Source organism: Vipera berus (genome assembly GCF_964194415.1).
Source record: "Vipera berus genome assembly, chromosome: 1".
NCBI classification, from domain to species: domain Eukaryota; kingdom Metazoa; phylum Chordata; class Lepidosauria; order Squamata; family Viperidae; genus Vipera; species Vipera berus.
This window is the reverse complement of record NC_138202.1, coordinates 37757183-37776083: the sequence shown is the minus strand read 5'-3', so window position 1 is coordinate 37776083 and position 18901 is coordinate 37757183. Positions and strand designations below refer to the sequence as shown.

The 18901-nt window shown below is 44.9% G+C and overlaps 1 protein-coding gene across 1 annotated transcript; it reads right to left on the bottom strand.

Moving 5' to 3' along the window:
* Positions 1 to 905: 905 nt before the first annotated feature.
* Positions 906 to 16514, bottom strand: CYP46A1 (cytochrome P450 family 46 subfamily A member 1; the record flags this gene model as incomplete). Its single annotated transcript, XM_081322868.1, has 6 exons — positions 906 to 1001; positions 6300 to 6366; positions 7981 to 8069; positions 9320 to 9430; positions 11382 to 11527; positions 16442 to 16514. 6 exons carry the CDS (start codon positions 16512 to 16514, stop codon positions 906 to 908), a joined length of 582 nt encoding a protein of 193 aa, XP_081178994.1.
* Positions 16515 to 18901: the final 2387 nt, after the last annotated feature.

Below are 18901 nucleotides of genomic sequence, written 5' to 3'. Positions count from 1 at the left end.
TAGTGGATGTCAAGATAAACCCCACGAGAGAATGACCTTACAACAGATGTGAATAGGCTTGGACTACGTTTGTAGATTGAGTGCATACATCACATGGAGCGATGATGGGCTTCATCAAGATTTATGATCCCACAATTGGCTAGTTTTCTCCATCTTGTCCTAAACCCTGGATACCAACCACGGTTTATGGCTTAGCATGTGGTGTGGGGTGACCCAACATGTTAGGCAACAAACAATGACTTCCAACTTACAATGCCTCAGCTTCCCAAGGTTATTCCAAATTGTCCATATTCCAGATTGTTGCCTCCTGCAGACCCACAGTCCAGGCTACCCCCTTCCTCCCCCTTTCCCTTCCCAACCCGGGCTCGCTCGATGTCCTGGATTTCAAGTCCCAGTCATCACCAATTCGTCCAGGGTCAATCAAGGATGAGGGATGCTGTAGTCGAACGTACTGGGAAGTCTCTGCTTACCTGGGAATGAATCTCACGGAACTTGCTTCGGCTACTTCTCAGCACGGAGGGGATTGGACTATAAAGTGACCTTATTAAATTCAACACGGATTCGAGAGTGGGTCTTGTCAATTTCTCGGACCTACCCCCCAAAGGGAAAACTCTGAAGTCCCGTTGACTAGTCAATTTCAGGCAGATTCCTCTTCCCAACTAGGACTAGGACAAGCGCCGTTCTCTTCCTTCCTTTTCTGGCAGAGATTTCAGGAACTTGGCGCTACCTGGACTTCCGTCCCTCTCCAGTCACCTTCCTCCTCTCCTCAATACCTTCCGGACAAGGTACATTGCCCCCCTCCCCCTCCTTACCCCACAATAGAAACCCAGTGAAACCAATTGCCCAAAGATAGCGGCTGTCTCAAAAGTGAACTTCCACGGCCGAGGGGAAGCTCCTCCGAATTCTCAACCTGGGAGCTCCCGTTTGTCTTGGTTAAGAGGAAGTTCAAGATCAGGGGCAGCCACCGAGTGATTTTGAGAACCGCCTATCCGTTCCTCTTGCTTAAATGGAGGGTGATGGATTGGTTATTTAGATTTAACACCAACGCCTTCATTCAGGCCCCATGAAGACGGGCGCGACCCGGCGAGTTCACGACTTCAGCAACCGGGTCTTCTGAATCTAAGAGAGAAGGGGGGATCTCATCTTTACCTTTACCTCCGGGAAAGGAGATGGGGGCGGGAGCTGGGTGGGGGGGGGGCGGGCTTGCAGGTTGAGAGCCAAGCGGAGGAGAGCCGCGGCGGGAGAAAGAGAGGGAGGCGAGACGCCGCCAAGCCTCCCCACCCCCACCCGAGAAAGGAGGCGATCCGCAGCCGCGAGAGGACGGGATCCCGCTCTGGCTGGGCGCAGCAAATGCGGTTGCTTTCTATGCTCCGCCCACTCGCTCACTCCTCCGACCCTCGGTGAAGCAGAATCGTCCCCCTCTGGCGAGCTTAATGGGCGCCCCCCCAGATGTTGCGCCCGGTGCGGCCGGCCCCCCCTGCACCCCCCACGCTACGCCACTGTGTCAAGGTAATTATGAACACTTTCCATTTTCATAGCTGATTTTTGACTTCTGATTTCTGGGAAGCCTGAAAGCAATGGATCAGCCTTGCAATTTTCAGATGTTAGGCTTCATTTAGTGACATCCGAGTGATGGTCCCCAGCCGATTCTTACCTCCTTTGAAAGTCTGGGGCCTGTGGTAATCTCATAAAGCTGGGGTTTGCTCTTGGGGACAGGATTAGGCCAAGTGAAACTAGTCCTTTGTAAGAGGGTTTCCTCAGAAAGGCAAGGGAAAGGGAGTATTCCTGCTAAGATGGGGATATTTGGCCAATCCCCCAGAGGAAGCGGGCCCTACTCTGAATCTGCTCCATAGGTTCATGAGGACATTTCCGCAAGGCTCACCTAGCCAATTTCCTTCAGTGAGGGATGGCCCGAGTGCATGCCCTTTCCTTCGCTGGTTTTTTTTTCCTTTTGTTCCCCATCGTTCACTCTAAGGGGAATCCTCCTAAAGCTCAGGCCAGCAGAGTAAAACCTACCCAGAAGGCCCTTGGAATCGTTTTTCAGTACCACCCCCAATCATCCACCGAGGGCAGCCATGGAACATCTTTGGAATAGAGAGAGCCTGGTGCCTAGACTTATCTGTTATTAAGCCAAACTCCATGTACAGACCAGTATCTGTTCCCCTTCATGACATGATTGTTTTTGTTTGGGCCACAGTCAGGGCCACTGACAGCTCACAGAATTAAAGGCCCACTTCACATGCAGCGCTAGCCAAACAAGTCTTGGTATCCTCTCCATCATTAATGTCCTTTCTTTGCAGAGAGTACATTCCGATACTGCCAGTTTCTTCAGAAGGGAAGTGTCTCCCCAACTAAAGTCAATCCAGAAGAGCCCAAAGAGCAGTGGAGATGGGCTGGAAAGGCAAGTTCTTTTTTTATTATTATATATTTTATTAGAATTTTTTTTCTTTAACATAACATAAATCATTGTAAAACAGAATGTTGTCTGGGTGACATTTATAAAACAATCTTTAACAATTAATTTCTATAGTGTATATTCCATCTGTCAATTACATTTGATTTCCCCTATCTCAAATGAATCATTCTTTGCAAGACATTAAATTAAACAGTTTTGTTTAACAACAGTTAAATGTAAAGTTTCAATAATCTTATAAATCGTTTTAGTTGCCTTATTGTAGGTCCTGGCACTATATTTATTTCAGCTTATCTCCCCCCCCCAAAAAAGAATATTTACAAATAACAATCTTTTTTTTAACACTCGACTGTATTTTCGTTGGTGAATTTCATTTTTTCCCCTCCCTTCATGCAAACCCTCTCATACTTTATATTTCCCAGTCAATAAGTAAATGTAAAAAGGAGAGAAAAAAAGGCAATAAAGAACAAGAACAACTTATTTCTCCCTTAACATTCTAAATATTCTTACAGATAACAAACAATTCAACATTCAACTATATTAACATTTATGAATTTAATTCTGTTTTTTTCCCTATAGACCCCTCTATACTTTTATATTTCATAATAAAAATACTAAGGATAAACAGATATAAAGTTAAAGAGCGAAAGAAAGAAAAAAAAAAGAAAGAAAAGAGAATATATATATATATATATATATATATATATATATATATATATATATATATATATATATATATATATATATATATATACATACATACATACATATATATACATATATATATACATATACATATATATATATATATATATATATATATATATATATATACATATATACATATATATATATATACATATATACATACATACATATATATACATATAAATACATATATATAATGGGACGCGGTGGCTCAGTGGGTTAGGACGCTGAGCTTGTCGATCGGAAGGTCGGCAGTTTGGCGGGTCGAATCCCGAGTGCCGCGTAACAGAGTGAGCGCCTGTTACTCGTCCCAGCTTCTGCCAACCTAGCAGTTCGAAAGCACGTAAAAATGCAAGTAGAAAAATAGGGACCACTACGGTGGGAAGGTAACAGCGTTCCGTGCGCCTTTGGCGTCTAGTCATGCCGGCCACATGACCACGGAGATGTCCTCGGACAAGCGCTGGCTCTTCGGCTTTGAAACGGAGATGAGCACCGGCCCCTAGAGTCGGAAACGACTAGCACGCATGTGCGGGGGAACCTTTACCTTTACCTTTTTATACATATATATACATATATATATATATATATATATATATATATATATATATATATATATAGAGAGAGAGAGAGAGAGAGAGAGAGAGAGAGAGAGAGGAGGAAAAGATATATATTTCTTCCAATTCAAAATATATCCATTCCTTCAATTTCCACTCTTCTCAACCTATACTGAAAATATATTTAATCTATTTAAGTTTTAAACATTCCCTTCAATATTTCTAGTCATCTAGTCCTCTAAAGCTCATTTAAAACATATCTTTTATGTTTTATTCCTATTTAAATCATTCCAACTTAAAAGAATAAAACAAAAGAGCAAAAGAAAAAGGGAAGAAGGAAGAGATTTTTTTTCTCTGAGAATATATTTCAAAATTTTCCCATTGTTTAGCCAAATTCAAATAGATGGCTCTTCTTTCCCCTATTCTTCAAATTGTTTAGAAATATTAAAATATTTCCCATTTGAATTAAATCATAGTTTTTTGTTTTATATAGTTCCATCTTCCAATCTCTTTCCTCAAAATTGCATTTAATCATCTCCGGTATCTTTTCTTGAAAGAATTCTTGAAGTGAAGTTGAGTTGAAAATAAGTTGGTTCATACTCTCAGGGTTCTTCTGTATTAACTTGTAGTTTAAAATCATTATCCTTTGGGAGTTTTGCTGCTTAATGTATAATTTCTTCTGTAAAGCAAGTATTTCAATTTTTTGTTCTATATTTTCAGAGATTTCTTGAAGTGAAATTACATTGAGAATAAGTTGATTCATCCTTTCAAAATTATTCTGCATCTCTATGTGATTTAAAATCATTGTCCTTTGAAAGTATTGTTGCTCATCACATATTTCTTTTTGTAGTATATTCATTGTTTCAGCCATGTATTGTTTACACAGGTGCAGTCCAAGAGCTTAGAAGTTCAAAAACAAAGGAAAAGAAGGAAAAGAAATCCTCATCCGCCAGCAGGTGTCAGCATTTACTCATTTATCATGTCTTTGTACTTGTTTTCCGGACCGTGACAAAGACACCACCCAAACAAAAGAGAAAGAACAAATCTTCCTCCCCCTCTCTCTTCGGAGATATTATCTTGGGGATTTCTTCTTCAGGAAAAGTAAATAAGATAGAGAAAATCAATATTCTTACCCAGATTCAAACATGCTGTTTATTATTCGCTTTTTTAAATCACTTTTGACTTCTCTTGGTATTCAGCTGTGACTGGACGCGACATTAGCCAGCCTTTTCTTCTGTTGGTTTTTTGGGAGGGTTCTCCTGGGCTATTCGGAGAGATTACCATCTCTCCTAGGTCCCTGGAATTTCCTTCCTTCAGTCCACCCCCCCAGGGTGGAATCTGGCCCCTTAGGGTCCCCAACAAAAAGAAATTTCAGCCCGAGGATCAAGTCCTCTGGCTTTCTCTCGCTGAAACCGGAACAGGAAGTCTCTGGAAAGGCAAGTTCTCTTGAGGACTTGCTGAGTGGGACAGCTCTTTTGTAGCATGTAGCCTTCTGGTCCCCACGGACTGAAGCAGGCTAATGTCTGGAAGACAGAATTAGCTAAAGCTGGCCAATGGAGGCGGTGTGGAAATCCATGAATGGAAGCCGGGGCATAATTGTGAATGAAGTGTGTCTGAGAGTGCGGATGGGCGGTATGGAACATCCAGGAGTGGATGTAGCCCGCAGCTTCTCCATTGTAGCAAGCCAACTGTGAAGCGTGCAAATGGCAATCACATGACTGGGGGATTCTGTGATGGTTATAAATGCCTACTGCTTGTGAAGCCTCTGAATCTCAATCATGTGATCACAGGACCACTGTAATTGTTGTATGTGCAAATATTAGATGTAAATTTACTTTTTCAGCACTGTCATAATGTTGAACAGTCACAAAACAGGACAGTCATTAAATAAGAACTACCTGTAACTAAGAATAATTTTATCCAGTTGTTCATCCCAGCTGATGTTTTATCAATTTCACTAGTTTAAAACTACAATGACTAAGAAGTTTCCAGCATGAGGATACAATTTTAATGCAATGTTCACAGAACATAGCAGATTTTCTCATATTTAATTAAACATTTATGTGACCATCTTAAGCCAAACTCTGGGATATTCATAGCCCAAGGATAAAACAATATATACGATCAGTGACATAAAACAGTAATACAAACAAAACAAAACAAAAACAAACCAAGCCTAGTACTAGCACCACAGCTACATTTTTTGATGCAACTGTGAAACCTTCTGATTTGCCCATTGCCAATTTTACCTATATAAATATGCTGAATATAAAGCAAGACCTATCTCCTTATTCATTCTTCAAAGAGATGAAAATTTAAGGAACAGGAAAAGATGAATTTAAAAATTAGATAGTGCAGCTTTTATAGCATTACTTCACCAGTTTTGCTACATAACAAGAGGCATTTTGGAGGGGGTAAGTGTAATTTAAGGCAAAATAGATATGTTAAGCCTAGGGGAGGGTGAACCCACCTATTTTAGCTATTCTATTTTGGCATTAGGATCTTGGAAGGCACTAGAGGCTGGAAGAATGGATCAAGAGCATATGCAACTTCTCCACTTCTCTTTTAAAAGAAACAAGTATTAGTACTGGAATAGGCATTCTTAATGCAAGTATCTTACTCACCTGAGCAAATAACTGTCCAATACATGAACAAGGTCCCAGCGAAAATGGGAAATAGGAAAAATAAGGTCTAGAAGAAATCACATGAAGCAGCTGAATTTGCAGTTTTAGGAAATGAGAGATCTTTTCTCCATGCTGTAAAAAACTTTTTTGTTAAACCTCCTTCTGATTAAATAAAGAACAGATTGGTTCAGGATTTTTCCCCCTAGTCATTTAGCAATACTGTTTACTGTATGTGTCAGAATGTTATCAATATTTATTTATTTAATTAAATTTCTATACCGCCCTATTCCCGAAGGACTTAGGGCGGTTTACAGGGCAGCATAAAATACAATATAAAAATAATATAGAATTAAAATACATTAAATTAATTAAGCCCAATTAAAACAACATTTAAAAAAGCTAAAACCCCTTCAGTCCAGGCCTGATAGATCGAAAAACCAGGTTTTCAGGTCCCGGCAAAATGAACGCAGATCGGGGGCGGTCCTAAGTTCCACGGGTAAATCATTCCAGAGGGCAGGCGCACCCACAGAGAACGCTCTTCCCCTAGGAATAACCCGCCGGCATTCCCTGACCGGCGGTATCCTGAGAAGGACCTCCCTGTGGGAGCGCACGGGATGAAGGGAGCTTGATGCCAGCAGCAGGTGTTCCCTCAGATAACCCGGACCCAAGCCATTAAGGGCTTTATAGGTCATCACCAGCACCTTGAATCTCACCCAAAGGGCAACCGGAAGCCAATGCAGCTCGCGGAGTAGAGGTGTTACATGGGAGTATCGGGAAGCCCCCATCACAACTCACGCAGCCGCATTCTGCACCAGTTGAAGCCTCCGAGTGGTCCTCAAGGGCAGCCCCATGTAGAGAGCGTTGCAGTAGTCTAAATGGGAGGTCACGAGCGCATGAGTGACTGTGCGTAGGGCATCTCGGTCCAGATAGGGTCGCAACTGGTGCACCAGGCGAACCTGGGCAAAAGCCCCCCTGGTCACGGCTCCTATATGATCTTCTAAACTGAGCCGTGAATCCAGGAGGACGCTCAAGTTGCGAGCCCTATCAACGGGCGGTAACACCTCACCCCCCATAGTTAACGATGGACAAAACTGGTTTTCCCGAGATGCCGATATGCACAGCCACTCAGTCTTGGCAGGATTGAGTCAGAGCCTGTTTCTCCCCATCCAGACCTGAACTGCCTCCAGGCAACGGGACATCACGTCGAGGGCATCACTGAGTTGGTTCGGGGTGGAAAGAAAAAGTTGGGTATCATCATTTACTTGTAATTTTAAGAGATGAACAGGCCCCTAAAATTAATTTCCATCAGTAATTCTTAAATAACTAGTAAAGCACACATCCCAAAGTTATTCACCAACATAGATGGGGAACACCTAGCGTAACAGGGACAATGATCACAAATGGTCCTACTATGTCAAAAGACTTGTACATGTCTTCATCAAGCTCCAGGAGACGGCATCAAATGATTACATTAAACAAAGGAGGACTCTTACCACTTATGAAGGAAAGGCATGTTTACTGAAGAACGTTAGAGCAATCTATTTGAAAATCCCTCCTTTTGCTACAGAAGGTTTGTGGTATTTTCTGCTTGACTTTGAAAATAGATTTGTATACAAAAGTTTCTAATAATTTTATAACACTTCAAACATTCAGATTAAAGAATTTTAAACACAGAAATCACCTTGATATGCCTTTGCTAAATCGATCAGGATCAAAGGTCAGAGGATCCTTGAAGTATCTTTCCATGCGTCCCATGATATAGGTACTGAACTAATAAGGGAAGAGAGATCGGCAGACATAAATGTAAAGCCACCTGAAAACAACTGGGGCTGTTCATGGGCAAATTCATATTTTAATGAATTTCTAATGCTTGCCTTTGGGTTAGCCTTAAACAAATCCTTGCTGCCATTTTAATTTCAGGATTATGTGATTATCTTGTCCTTGGAAACTCTGTCTGCCTGCCTGTCTGTGTGTGTGTGTGTGTGTGTGTGTGTGTATAAATGAATTCACAAATCATAAAGGTAAAGGTTCCCCCGCACATGTGTGCTAGTCATTTCCGACTCTAGGGGCTGGTGCTCATCTCCGTTTCAAAGCCGAAGAGCCAGCGCTTGTCCGAGGACATCTCCGTGGTCATGTGGCCGGCATGACTAGACGCCAAAGGTGCACGGAACACTGTTACCTTCCCACCGTAGTGGTCCCTATTTTTCTACTTGCATTTTTACATGCTTTCGAACTGCTAGGTTGGAAGAAGCTGGGACGAGTAACAGGCACTCACTCTGTTATGTGGCACTCGGGATTCGACCTGCCAAACTGCCGACCTTCTGATCGACAAGCTCAGCGTCCTAACCCACTGAGCCACTGCGTCCCAAATCATAGCACTATTCAAATATCTGAAAGCAATAGCAATAGCAATTAGACTTATATACCGCTTCATAGTGCCTTACAGCACTCTCTAAGTGATTTACAGAATCAGCCTATTGCCCCCAACAATCTGGGTCCTCATTTTACCAACCTCGGAAGGATGAAAAGCTGACTCAACATTGAACTGGTGAGGAGACTGAACTCCTGGCAGTCAGCAGAATTAGCCTGCAATACTGCATTCTAACCATTGAACCACCAGGGCTCTTCAATGTGAAAGGAAGTCACACTGAAGAGGTCCTACCGAATGTAGGACGTGGGTTTGCGTTTATAGGAAGGGAAATTCCAGTTGAATGTTGAGAAAAAAATTCAGTAGTGAGGCAATTTAGCAGTGGAATCAATAATCCAAAACAGTTAGTTATGGTCTCCCTTTCACTAGATGTATTCAAAGGTGACTAGACAACCACCCCTTCAGTAAGCCATGAGCTGGATTCAATGTTCTAAAATCCCCATCCAATACCATGGATTTGAGCCTAAGTTAGATATAAGATCCATTTTGACATTAGGGGACAATTGACCAGTCATCTATCCATTCATAACATTTGGTTTATATTCTTGATCATTCAAGTGGAATGTATGACAGAAGACTCCCATGAACTCACAAATAGGGACGTATTTGCTGGAATGTCAATTCCTTCAATTACATTTTTCTTCTCTGTCCAGCGCATAGTGCATGGAACTGGTGGGTATAACTGTAGGATTTCTTTGAGAACCTGTAAATAAGAGCCATCTTTTCTTTTAATAGTTGGTATGATATTGCAGAAAGATTATATATCACTTTTCACTAAAAGTAATCTCAAGGCCGGATAAAATTCAATAAATGGAATCATGAAAAATTATAAGAAATAAAACCATCAAACTACAGAAACACATTAAATGATATATATTCAACTCCAAACCTGGGCAAGTAGGTACAGGTAGTTCTCACTTAATGTCCACTTATTCAGTGACCATTTGAAGTTACAATGGCACAGAACAAGGGGAACTTACGACCAATCATCATAGTTGCACTGTGGTTGTCTGATTGTGATTTGGGTGCTTGGCATCCTGCTCACTATTATGTCCTGGGGTCCTGAAGTCACATACTCACCATTTGCAACCATTGCTGCCAGCTTCCAATAAGCAAAATCAATGGGGAATCCAGCAAGTGGATCGCAAATGAAACTCTTTTCTTTTCTTGAAAATGGTGTGAGTTGAAGCAAATAATCAGTTTTTTTTACATGTTGCATCAGATGGTAGATTCTAAAGCAAATGAGCACTAAGATGGCTCAGCACATGTGCCATGGAAAATCCAAGTCACCACGTTGAGGAATTCTTCTTAACGGATCAAAAATGTCATCCCTCAACTAGCCGTATAAAGAAGTTTCATTTGTGTTGTGATTGTCTATTGATGCCTTCTAAGCCTGAAAAGTGGGAGCACCATTCAGGCAGTTTTGGATCTTTGAACATAAACAATATGTCAGGGAGCCAATTTAGTGCTGGGGTCAAGGTGCTGGGCTTGGAATGAAGTGACCGAGAACTCTAAACCTGCCTGACACATAAAGGCTGGCTGGGTGACTTTGGGCCAGGCCTTCTCTCTCACTCCAACTCATTTCACAGGCTGGTTGTTGTACGGAAATTGAAGACAGGAGCATTACTTGCACTACCTTGAGCTGCACAAAATAAAGGTGGGATATATATCTTAACAATAAGAATTTTTTTTCTATTTAGGCTGTTATCACCTTCTTGTTTCCTCTCTACTTTAAGAGCTGCTGCACCGACCAACCTCCTTCGTAACAAGATGGGCATAGAAATAAAACCAGCCTTTGGAAAGAAATGACTGGTGCATTTCAGTCTCTCAGTGTAGTATTAAATTAAAAAGAAATCTGCCTTCTATTTCTGGATTATCAGAGCCAAGTGAAGAAAAAAGCAGAAAATGAACGGCAAGAGTGCACATTGCCCATAGTAAATGAATATGTTAGTTACGATTATAACATCATCATAAATTACTGCATTGTAATACATTTTTGAATTCTATACATAGCAGTGGATGGTCTTGACTATGAGCTGCCCACCTGGCCTATCTAAATTGGGTGTGCTCCAGGTTCCCCCTGGTAAATGTACTTATCTTATAGAACCTAAGACTACAGTGTTTCCATAAAGCCCTTAAAATGTGGTCCCAGGCCTAGGGTAAATGTGTTTAGAGGTGAGGGAGTCATCGTGCTATGCTTTAATGATTATTTTTAGTCCAGGCTGTCTTACTTCATTTAATGTTTTTAATTGTTTTAATTTATTACTATATTTGTTAAGCTGCGTAGGGTCCACTGGAGTGGGCACCTATCTTAATTTTAAATAATAATCATAATAATAATCATAAAAATAATGTCCCAATACAAGAAGAGTCCAGTAATTAGTATACCTCACATTCTAACTAAAAATAGGGTACTTTACGTATTGTTTTAAAGATGAGCACTGGTGCTAGGATTTCACTTTGTAATGAGATGTTCTTACAGAAATTTCACAGCATCAAAATCCCAGAATGCTTTTGTCATGGCATTTAATGATGCCAAGAGCCATTTTTCCAAAAAGATTTTCAGAAACTTATCACTCTTACTATCAGGACAGAAGCACAGGAAAGCGGGGTCAAAAACTTGGATTATCTGTAGGTTTATTATTCAAGTGTACCTGTGATAAATATTCCAGTTTCCTGAGATCTTCATAGACATTTTTTTTTTGCCCAAGATGGCGACGGTCGCAACCTAAGCTTCGGGCGCTCTTCGAGGGCTCCAAAGGAACTTGCTCAGGGAGGCCCACGGTATGCTGAGGCAACTCTGGGGGTGGGGGATTTAAAAACAGCTGCTGGGCGCTGTTTTTTGCGGCGCTGAGTCCCCCCTCCGAACTAGCGGCGCTTGAGAACTGCCAGCCCTGTCGACCTGCCGAGCTCCGCTATGGCGCCGAGCGCTGCTACAGCGCCGTGAAGTCCGGGACGCATTGCCTTGCCTTCCCTTTTTTGCTTGCTTGCCGAGGCGACTTTGGGGGTTGGGGGATTTAAAAACAGCTGCTGGGCGCTGTTTTTCGCGGCGCTGAGCTCCCCCCCCTCCGAACTAGTGGCTTGCTGACCTGAACTAGCGGCGCTTGAGAACTGCCGGCCTGCCGACCTGCCGTGCTTCGCTACAACGCCGAGCACTGCTACAGCGCCGTGAAGCCCGGGACGCCTTGCCCTGCCTTCTCTCTTCTGCTTGCTCGCCGTGGATACCCTCTGCTTGTCGGAGGGGCAGCGGCGACGATCCCACCGGTCGGAGACCTTTCTATGACCATCAGCTGGCTGGCGCCGTTTTCGGCGGCGCGGAGCCTTCTTCTCCTTCCGGATGGTGGTTGCGGACTGTGGGCCTGGTCATCGGCCTCGGCGGACATGTTGGCGAATTCCCGGACTCAATACAGCTGCTGGGACTGCCTCTCTCCGCCGCCGGAAGATCGTTTGGACTGGCGGACGGGCGTTGGGGAGAGAATGCTTCTGTCCTCCCCCCCAGACTGGCGGCGTTGGCCGGTGATGTGAGGATCGACAGAGGCCTGGCCTGCCTGTTCTTTACTTTCTCTGTTGACAGGCAGGCATTATGGCTAGCTCCATGCCTGATGGGAATTAAGATCCCCCTATTGACAGTCCAGTGTGGCTGGGACCTGACCGTGGTGGGAGGACGGTTTTGGACTGGTCAGCGACCACCTCACTGGTGTGAGAGACCAGTTGGGGTGGGCCTGGCTCAGGACCCCCCTTTCTCTCTCTGCTCCAGATTGGACTCCTCAGCCGAAGTGAGAGGACGACTGAGGTTGTCCCTTGGATTACCATCTCAGGTGAGAGCTGAGATGGCCTTGCGGACTAAGAGATATGCCTACTGGACTTCCTTTTCCAGCTATACACCATCATTGAGCGATCCTTTGGACATATTTACAACATCTGCCCTAAGAGACTATCCTAGCGCTGTATGGTTTATCGTTACTCCGAAGCGGACTTGTATGCCCTTAGGGGGGTTTCTGCCTCATGGGCGCGACCTGTCACCTGTTTCCATACTCCCCTTAATGACGAGCCCAAGCTCTGGGACTCCGAGAGGTGGCTGGGCTTAGATAGGGGCCTCGAGTTAAGACGTGGTAAGAGGCCCCTGATAAAATTTTTAGCCGGTTATTTTAAAAAGTTAGGGAGGGGGAGGGAGGGGGGGTAGGGAGGGAATCTTTAACCGGCACTCAGTCTGGTCCTGTTAGAGGTCCTGACGGGACGGGGTCTGGGGAGGTGGCTGCTGGTTCTGGGAATGTGGGGGTGGGGCTTCAAATCCCCACGGCGATAGGGAATGGCAGCAGGTGTTTGCGCGGAGGGCCACATCAACATCTGGGATCGCGCCCCCGCTATCTCCGAGCGGTGGCGCGCTCCGACCCTCCGGTTAGCACCCTCTTACCCGGGGATGAGGGTGATCAGGCCCCTGAGCTCAGGTTGGTCTATTTTAACGCTAGATCCGTAGTTAACAAAGCTCCCCTCATCCATGATCTGATCGAGGAGGAATGTGCGGATCTAGCGTGCATCACGGAAACTTGGTTGGGTTCGGAGGGAGGGGTGCCTCTCACTGAGTTATGCCCGCCAGGTTTCCGGGTGCTGCACCAGCCACGGGCTCAGGGCAGGGGTGGTGGGGTGGCAGTGGTTATTTGGGAGACTTTGTGTCCCCGGGAGGCCACCATTGTCCAGATGGCCGGGAGTGAATCCCTCCTCTTGAGATGTGGTCCTCGGGTTCAGTTGGGCTTGTTGCTTACATACCTGGCGCCCAGCTGTGTGGCAACAGCCCTGCCTGAGCTGCTCGACACCCTCTCAGGGTTGGCGGTGGAGTTCCCCAGGCTTATAGTCCTGGGTGACTTCAACCTGCCGTCACTGGGAGGGTCGTCGGAGTTAGCTCGGGAGTTCATGGCCTCCATGACAGCCATGGGCCTGACCCAGGTTATTGAGGGCCCAACTCATGAGGGGGATCATACTCTCGACCTGGTGTTCCTGTCTGGACAGTGGTTGGATGATCTGGGAGGGGGTTCCCCGTCCATCACCCCTCTGTCATGGTCAGATCACCACCTCCTGAGGCTGGATTTCCGTCATGCCACCCCCCGCCGCTGGGCGGCGGAACCGACCAGGTGGTTCCGCCCCAGGCGCCTAATGGACCCGGATCGGTTCCAGAGGGCGCTTGGGCCTATACCTATCACCCTTACCCACAGCCCAGTCGATGCTCTGGTGGAGGCCTGGGAAACGGCTGCTACCAGGGCACTTGACTGCGTTGTACCCATGCGACCTCTGACCCGGCGCAGATCCCGTTGGGCCCCATGGTTCTCTGTGGAGCTCCGGGAGATGAAGCGTCGGAGACGAGGTCTAGAGAGCGGTTGGAGGTCCAGCCGATCCGAATCCGACCGATTGCAGTTAAGAACCTTTATAAGGTCTTATCTTGCGGCGATAAGGACGGCGAAGTCTAACTACTTTGCCGCCCTTATCGCGTCCGCAGATAATCGCCCGGCCGCCCTGTTTAGGGTGACTCGCTCCCTCCTTAACCAGGAGGTTAGAGAGGATCCCTTGCAGGGACGAGCCGAGGAGTTTAGTCATCATCTGGCGGACAAAATCGCTTGGATCCGGACCGGTCTGGACTCTGACTGGGCAGAGTCTGATGTGGAGGAATCAGGCGGTCTTGAGCACGTTATCTGGACTGAGTTCGACCCTGTTTCCCCTGATGATGTGGACAGGATCATGGGGAGACTGAGCACCACCACCTGTTTGTTGGATCCGTGCCCCTCCTGGCTAGCTTATGCGGCTCGGGAGGGAACACGAGGCTGGTTCCATGCAGTAATAACTGCTTCTTTGAAGGAGGGTGTCTTCCCTGCCGCCTTGAAGGAGGCGGTGGTGAGACCCCTTCTCAAGAAGCCTGCTTTGGACCCGGCTGCTTTAAACAACTATCGTCCAGTCTCCAACCTTCGCTTTCTGGCGAAGGTTGTTGAGAGTGTGGTGGCGCATCAGCTCCCTCTGTTCCTGGAGGAAACTGATTATCTGGACCCGTACCAATCGAGCTTCAGGCCCGGACACAGCACGGAGACGGCATTGGTCGCGCTGGTGAATGATCTCTGGAGGGCAAGGGACAGGGGTTGCTCCTCTGTCCTGGTCCTATTAGATCTCTCAGTGGCTTTCGATACCATCGACCATGGTATCCTGCTGCGGCGTCTCAGGGGGTTGGGAGTGGGAGGCACCGTTCTACGGTGGTTCTCCTCCTACCTTCAGGGCCGCTCGCAGTCGGTGTTGACAGGAGGGCAGAGATCCGCCCCGAGGCCTCTCATTTGTGGAGTTCCTCAGGGGTCGGTTCTCTCGCCTCTCCTGTTCAACATCTATATGAAGCCGCTGGGCGAGATCATTCGTGGTTTCGGGGTGGGGTATCACCAGTATGCTGATGATACCCAACTTTTTCTTTCCACCCCGAACCAACCCAGTGATGCCCTCTCCGTGATGTCCCGGTGCCTGGAGGCGGTTCAGGTCTGGATGGGGAGAAACAGGCTTCGTCTCAATCCCGCCAAGACTGAGTGGCTGTGCATATCGGCATCTCGGGTTAACCAAGTTATTCCACCTCTAACGATGGGGGGTGAGGTGTTACCCCCCGTTGATAGGGCTCGCAACTTGGGCGTCCTCCTGGATTCACGGCTCAATTTTGAAGATCACATAGGAGCCGTGACCAGGGGGGCTTTTGCACAGGTTCGCCTGGTGCGCCAGTTGCGTCCCTATCTGGACCGAGACGCCCTACGTACAGTTACTCATGCGCTTGTGACCTCCCGTTTGGACTACTGTAACGCTCTCTACATGGGGCTGCCCTTGAAGACCACTCGGAGGCTTCAACTGGTGCAGAATGCGGCCGCGCGAGTTGTAATGGGGGTTTCCCGATACTCCCATGTAACACCTCTACTCCGCGAGCTGCATTGGCTTCCGGTTGCCCTCCGGGTGAAATTCAAGGTGCTGGTTATTACCTATAAAGCCCTACATGGCCTGGGTACGGGGTATTTGAGGGAACACCTGCTGCCGGCTTCAAACGCCCTTCGCCCAGTGCGCTCCCACAGGGAGGGTCTGCTCAGGGTTCCGCCGGTAAGAGATTGCCGGCGGGTGACACCCAGGGATAGGGCCTTCTCAGTGGGAGCGCCTGCCCTCTGGAACCAGCTGCCGGTGGAGCTGAGGACTGCCCCCGACCTCCGATCATTCCGCCGGGGCCTGAAGACCTGGCTCTTTGAGCTCTCGGGCCCAGGCTGAGGAGAAAATTATTTTAATTGGGGTTTTTAAATAGTACAGGGTTGATTTAATATTTTTAACTTGGTTTTTAACTTTTGTATGTTTGATTTTTAACTCCCTGTAAACCGCCCTGAGTCCTCAGGGAAAGGGCGGTATATAAATGCAATAAAATAAATAAATAAATAAATGTCCCTCTTCACACCAATGACTTCATCGACTTCTGCCTGAAGTCTAAAATGCAATGGCAGAAGAAAACTTGGGTTAGCCAAAACTCATTGACTAACTGCGAATGTAGATAATGCTTTATTTAATGAGACTAGCAGTTATTTATAATTAAACTATTTGTTTTCATTGTTGTATATAGCCTGGAGTCTCATGATTGGGGTGGACTGCATATACAGTAAATAGGTAAGTGAATAAATAAATGCCTGTTTATGTACCACTTTCAAGATTCAAAACAGTTAATTACCTTCATAGTTCTGTGCCACCATGCAGATTGTCAGAGGGTAGGAATGCATAAGAACAAAGCCAAAATTTCCCATGGGGCTACTTATGATGGTCAGAGCCCTCCAATGGTCACATGGCTAAGCTTTGGGCACTGGGATGCCTTTACAGCCATTTGCAACCTCCCATGGTCATGTGACTGCAATTTATGATGGATTTGCTTCTGGGTTTTGGCAAAAGTGTACCCATATCAAACCACTACTTGGCTTAACAACTGAGGTGTTCACTAAATGACTATGGCAGTCACTTTGTAACTGCAGGGTTCAATTAATATCCATTATGAAAAGGTTGCAAAATTGGGTTGGTCATGAGAATGACCTGCTTTATGTCAAAGACTATATGTACATGCACTAACAAAAAAGTACACAAACCACATTTACATATTTTTTAAATCCCATTTATATCCCGCCCTTCTCCAAAGACTCAGGGTGGCTTACAATCTAAAGCACAAATCAATGTGCTTAGCAATAGCCTTCATTCTATGTATATGCCTGCTTATTAGGGCTTTCACCCCCCCCCCCCAAGCGGCATTATTACAAAGTCAGCTTAATTGCCCCCAACAATCTGGGTCCTCATTTTACCTACCTCGGAAGGATGGAAGGCTGAGTCAACCTTGAGCCTGGTGGGATGCGAACCTGCACTAATTGCAGGCAGCTGGTGTTACTTAAGGAGGCATTAGCCCACTGCTCCACCAAAAACATATTTACATATCTTTTCCTTTATTTTATAAGGGACCACTTTATAGTCTGCTGGGATTGGGATTCCCAACTACAGCATAGGACCAGGAATGCTAACCTCTTTTCTTAACACACACTTATCCAGATGCCTAGCACCTGAACTATTCTGTCTTTTCTCTGCCACCATTTATAGTCCAAACTACATTTTCTTTTCTGCTGGCTGTTTTCCAGGCTCCTTCTTTGACTTCAGCTGCCTTAGGCTTCTTCTTGGTTTCTTTTTCCTGTTCATAGATTGTCTGCTTGCCGGCTCTTTCAGCCACTGCTTCCATAGTTCATATTCTCCTCCCAATGCTTTTCACTCCAGTAGCATCACCTTCAAACACAAATAATTCCCCTTTTTTCCTGTCTATCTTCTTTGGCTTCTTATACTTTCACCTCACCGTTTTGTTCTATCACTGAAAATGTGGTAGGCCAGATAGTCAATTTTACATGCCTACCTGACATCAGACCTTTACAAAAGAAAAAAACCAGACAGTTTTTATGTTCTAGGGCACTTCATCCTTCCACGGATATGTACACAATAGTTCTATTGCTGATGAAGATGATGTCTTTCCAAATATAATCAATTTCCAACAAATCACAACAATCAGAAAGCAAAGCATGTATACTATGAAGGGAGTATGGGACTCTAAATGAGCCAAAGGACAGTCTGAATTAGCCCCAAATATTTTTAAAAAACCTTCAGCCTGGGAAGAAATATTTGTTGTTGTTAGCTGTGAAGTCGTGTCTGACCCATCGCGACCCTATGGACAATGTTCCTCCAGGCCTTCCTGTCCTCTACCATCTTCTGGAGTCCATTTAAGCTCACGCCTACTGCTTCAGTGACTCCATCCAGCCACCTCATTCTCTGTCGTCCCCTTCTTCTCTTGCCCTCAATCTTTCCCAGCATTAGGTTCTTCTCCAGTGAGTCCTTCCTTCTCATCAGGTGGCCAAAGTATTTGAGTTTCAACTTCAGGATCTGGCCTTCTAAAGAGCAGTCAGGGTTGATCTCCTCTAGGAATTGGAATTTGGAATTGGAAATTGCTCATTAACTCTATCTAACCTATTAAAGCCTTTTTGAAGGAAAAGTTTTAAAATGTCAGATGTGTCTTCATTTAATATTGAATGAAAGAAAAATAATAATTATATGCTTAAGAATATAAAGAAACTGAAATAAACAACACAAAGCTAAATAAGTTTTTGATCTTAGAAATACACTGAGGCCAGGTAAAATTGGAATATTGGGACTTTTACAATAAAATTTTGGAATTAATTATAAATTACAAACAGCTTCTCCTGGGAAATAGTTTCTGTTTTGGATTTGATAAGATATAACATAGAGAAGCAATTTCAAGATTTCAAAAACTGGACACTAGAGGGAACTATAGATTTTAGAGGAAACATATGCAGGCCTGAAAGATGTTTAATACAGTAAAAATACTGAAGGAGACTTGAGCAATGGAATCAGAAAATAATAACCTCAATATCAACGTCAGGTGTGATGTTTTTTTCTATGGATAGACTGTGTCCATATGTCATTGAAGAAATGTGAAATGTAAAACAAATTTTAACTGACAATATAGAGATGCTATTGAAAGTGGATTTACAATTCTCTGGCCAAGAGAATAATTTAGAAAAGCATGTTTTTCTGTATATACAAATACTAGGGGTCTGTGGTTTTAAAATTTAAAAAGGAAATACAAATGACA